Source organism: Eucalyptus grandis, chromosome 4, assembly GCF_016545825.1.
Source record: "Eucalyptus grandis isolate ANBG69807.140 chromosome 4, ASM1654582v1, whole genome shotgun sequence".
Lineage (NCBI taxonomy): Eukaryota > Viridiplantae > Streptophyta > Magnoliopsida > Myrtales > Myrtaceae > Eucalyptus > Eucalyptus grandis.
The window spans coordinates 34,386,697-34,391,121 of NC_052615.1; the positions used below are offsets into that span (position 1 = coordinate 34,386,697).

Sequence of the window (4,425 nt, forward strand, 5' to 3'; positions counted from 1 at the left end):
CTTCTTTTTTTTTCTAAGACTGACCAAAAAAACATAATTTTTTTTTTAAGAAATAAACATTTGGGTAAAGCTAAATTCCTTTAATACTAGATTTTTCATGAAATAAGCACGCCCGACTTCATGGACCCTCTCTCTCTTTCACGTTTTGCGGAATTGTGTGGAGCCCAGAGCTAGACCTCTGCCTTGCTGTCTCCAAGCTCTCCTCCTCTCTCTCCAGAGTTGGTGTATCATGGAACTTGTCTACCTCACGCTTTTCTTTTTCTTTTTCGAGTTTTTTTAGGCCCGAGCTTTAGACCCCTTCTTCTTCTGAAACACGTCCGCCCGCATCTTTGATCAATTGTCGTCCTATGCTCTCCATTATAGAGAGAGAGAGAGAGAGAGAGGATGACCAAATAAGCCCACCAAATTCCAAAGTCCAAGCTTTGATTCTTCGTTTGAACGACACCAGCATAGTGATGCATCACCTGTCATCAGCTCGCTTCGTTTTCCACCTTCTTCCTGCTTGCAGCTTGCTTGCTGGGTAAATGCTAGTTTTTGTTCTTTCTTCCCTTCATTGGACAGAGGCTCGCAGTCAATGCCACGAGTGCATCGTGCAGAGCCAAGGAGGAGTCGAATCTTGATCCTCTGTTTGACTGGTTTTTCGGGCTCTTTAAACTTTATCAACAAGGAGTCTAACAAGCAAGGTACGGCCAGGTCTTTCCCTTCCCCTTCTGGAATCCCAAGAATTCTAATGGCTGACCAAACTCTTGTTCGAGGAGGGGCGCAAAAAGGGACTTTGACCGCTTTTTTTTCAACATTTCGTACCCGTGTTCAGTTTGTTCTTTTCCCCTCTGTCTGAGGGTAACAGAGGTGGCGGCAAATTTTCATGTTTTAACTCTACCTCCTTTCGCTTCTGTTAGTCATCTTGATCGTGTTGTTTATTCAGCAATTGGGTTTTCTGTGGGCTGAGAACTCGTTCCCAGTTGACGTGAGGGATGGGAAGGATGTCTGAGTCTGACTAAGGGGCCTTTATGCTTTCCTTTTATATCCTTAAATCCTTTTTGGCAGATACATTATTTTCTCAGTTGTTATTCGGCAGGGCATTTAAATTAGAGAATCTGCAAAAAGCTGTTTGAGGCTTGTTGGGGGTAATTACAGTTGAGTTGAGTTGAGTGTATAAACAGTAAGTCAGATGTGGAGTAATCTGGGGGTTGTTTGGTTGAGATGAAGCATGTTCTCAGAGCTGATAAATCTATTGGGGGCCTGCTTCCGGCCGAGTTCAGATCGATGTGCTCGCAGGGGTTCGGTCGCCGGAGGCTGCCAAGACGGGCTTCTATGGTTCAAAGATTTGGGGCAGCACTTGAATGGCGAATTCTCAATGGCTGTTGTCCAGGCCAATAATTTACTAGAAGATCAAAGCCAGATCGAATCGGGCAATTTGAGTTCCCTCGAGTCTGGCCCCCACGGTACCTTTGTTGGTGTCTACGATGGACACGGGGGACCAGAGACTTCGCGCTACGTTAATGATCACCTCTTTCAGCATCTCAAGAGTAAGTGGATCCCAACTTCACTATAAAGTTCCTTTTAAAAAAAATTAAGCAAGGATGATTTGTTTTGATGTTTTTCAAAGTTCGCTTCTTCTGAGGAAGCGAGGATATTGATGGTTGGATTAAAAAAAAGGTCATGGCTTTGGCAGAGTACTGGGGATACAAACTTAAAGAAATTATCAGATTCTTTGATTGTCACTGCGATCCGCTATATGGTCATTGGTGCTGGTGGTGCATGAGAAGTCTTTGAGGGTGTTATGGAGAGTTAAACCATTGTTTGCTATTATGTAAAATCTCGAACTAAACCGTGCCTTTATTTTGATAAACTACAATTTATTTGACAAAAAATGTTCTTTTTATTCAAGTTTAGCAGACTTTGCAGGAGCTGTCACTCTGCATGCAATTGCCAAGCAGATTAGTAGCTTGATTACAATGATTCTTAATCATTTCATTACGTCTAATTTGCGTTGCTAGTTTAAACAAATACGTGTTCCAAGCTTGATTAAGAGAATGTTTCATTTCTTTTACTGACTTAATGCTTTTCAATTGATCGCGTACTTTCCTGAAGGAGTCAGAGAGCTAGTTCCCTTCTATATTGGTTAATTGCCTTTTCAGGGTTCATATCGGAGCACCAATCAGTGTCTGCTGATGTTATACGGAAGGCATTTCAAGCGACAGAAGAGGGGTTTATGTCCACTGTTACCAAACTCTGGCCAGTAAGTCCACAGATTGCAGCAGTTGGATCATGTTGCCTTGCTGGCATCATTTCTGGCGATACCCTTTACATAGCAAATCTTGGCGACTCAAGAGCTGTTCTGGGAAGAGCAGTGAAGGCGACAGGGGAGGTACTGGCCATCCAGCTGTCGACGGAGCATAATGCAAGTATAGAGTCCGTGAGACAGGAGTTGTATTCCATGCACCCTGAAGACTCTCAGATTGTAGTACTAAAGCACAATGTATGGCGGGTGAAGGGCCTCATACAGGTAAGTTATAGCCAGCAGGACTCGTCAATTAAAATGTGCTCTTACTGCAGATCTTCTGCTTGATTTTATTAGTGAGTACATCAATTTAGACAATAGTCCATAGTGTGATAATAGATTTGGAAAGTTCCTAACATCTTTGATGCTACATGCTAGGATAGTGCTTTGCTTTTGGCTAACATTTTTGTTATCAGGAAATGGGTTTTTATGCTTGAAATGGTTGCCTTTCTGAAAGTTTGCTAGAAGGTAAAGCAAACACTACCAAATTTTAGTGGGAACATGAACAAGTTTTAGGAGCTTTTCCTACCACAAGTCTGCCAGCAAGCTACAAACTTTGCAATTGCAAAAGGAGGAACTTGAAAAATGTTCTAGCAAGGCAATAGAAAGAAAATATTACCAAAAGTTACAACAAAGCTGGTTTTATCAAAATCAATTGGTTCTGCCTGCAGCAGTGCAGCTTGCTTGTCTCTCTTGCAATCAGTAGTTTTCATGCAGCAGTTCCTAAATTTATCATTTGCTCGTGATATTTCTTTTGCTAGAATTTGACCAGTAAATCTGTAGGTTTCACAGTAATGGTCACGGCATTTGGTTTCGCAGATTTCAAGGTCTATTGGAGATGTATATCTGAAGAAGCCTGAGTTCAACCGAGAGCCTTTGATTGCGAAGTGTCGCCTTCGTGAACCTTTCGAGAAACCAATATTAAGTTCAGAGCCATCAATCTTGGCGCAACAGCTTGAACCACATGATCGGTTTGTCATTTTTGCATCTGATGGACTTTGGGAGCAGCTCAGCAACCAGGAAGCAGTAGATATAGTTCAGAATCACGCACGCAATGTAAGTTTAATATGCTACTTTTTCTTTTTTTTCCCATTTAAATAACCTAATCGTCTAATTTGCATTCAGCTAGCATGCTGTACCATGGAAAGTATGGGTGCATTACATTAGCTGTTTAAAAAAATCATATTTCATTCTACTATACTTCTGGGCTGATCTGCATTGAAGAAACACGCAAACATAGTCATGAACAGAGGATAAAAGAATGCAATATCACATTTGACTAGGAAAAATATGTGCACTCAAGTCCACCAACCTTCGCTGCAGGGAAGTGCGAGGCGGCTAGTGAAAGCTGCTTTGCAGGAAGCAGCAAGGAAAAGAGAAATGAGGTACTCGGACTTGAAAAAGATTGACCGGGGAGTCCGCCGGCACTTCCACGACGACATCACGGTCATTGTCGTGTATCTGGATTGGAATATGATGAGTACAGTGAGCTCAATCAGGTCAGCTAAACTTTCAATTAGAGGAGGCGGCATCAACTTGCCTCCCAATACTTTGGCTCCCTGTACTACTTCCTCGGAGGCCAGCGATAATTGAAGAAGCTGCTCTTGGGATTTCTGTATTTGTCATTATGCTGTTTTCGATTTATTTCTATTGTATACCAACTACCAAGGCAGCTTCTTTGGCAGATGAAGAGGAGATGACCTTAAAACTCTTTCATCTGAACTGGGACACGGGCTGAAAATATGGTCTTTGGAAATTAAAGAACTCCGTAACTATAGTTTTATCAACTGTGTGTGGTAGGAAAGCTCCACTGCAAGCCTCCCTCAGTAGCAATTTTTGCTTTCATTTAGTTTAGCTTCGTATCAGCTCTGTAAATGATGTTACTTGAGAATATAATTTGCCTTTTTTTAGATTCGTTGGGTATTTTGGCCTGGTTTTCATCAGGGGGAGTTCTTTTCGGAATGTTATGATTCCCAATGCCAAAACTGGAGATAGTGACCTTTAGCTCTCTGCTCATATCAGTTCATGTGAGTTTTATCGCAGGAAATAGGTATAGACTTGTGGCCAAAGATAAGGTTAAACTTATTGCACTTACATTAATTCACTCGTGAATTTTTTAATTGTATCAATTGAGTTATAAA

At 41.6% G+C, this 4,425-nt stretch overlaps 1 protein-coding gene across 2 annotated transcripts; it reads left to right on the plus strand.

Moving 5' to 3' along the window:
- Positions 1-247: 247 nt before the first annotated feature.
- LOC104418978 (probable protein phosphatase 2C 60) lies at positions 248-4,207 on the plus strand. Of its 2 annotated transcripts, none has more exons than XM_039311307.1 (5): positions 248-693; positions 1,079-1,529; positions 2,142-2,509; positions 3,104-3,340; positions 3,608-4,207. In XM_039311307.1, exons 2-5 carry the CDS (start codon positions 1,211-1,213, stop codon positions 3,875-3,877), a joined length of 1,194 nt encoding a protein of 397 aa, XP_039167241.1. In that variant the 5' UTR covers positions 248-693; positions 1,079-1,210; the 3' UTR covers positions 3,878-4,207. The 2 variants fall into 2 exon arrangements, with proteins under 2 accessions (XP_039167241.1, XP_010028765.2); XM_010030463.3 differs by having other exon boundaries at positions 248-683.
- The last annotated feature ends 218 nt before the right edge of the window (positions 4,208-4,425 follow it).

Coding starts and splice junctions, on each gene's coding strand:
- LOC104418978 (XM_039311307.1), top strand. CDS start 1,211: ATGTTCTCAGAGCTGATAAATCTATTGGGGGCCTGCTTCCGGCCGAGT. Junction 1,530..2,141: donor CCTCTTTCAGCATCTCAAGA/GTAAGTGGATCC, acceptor TTGCCTTTTCAG/GGTTCATATCGGAGCACCAA. Junction 2,510..3,103: donor GGGTGAAGGGCCTCATACAG/GTAAGTTATAGC, acceptor TTGGTTTCGCAG/ATTTCAAGGTCTATTGGAGA.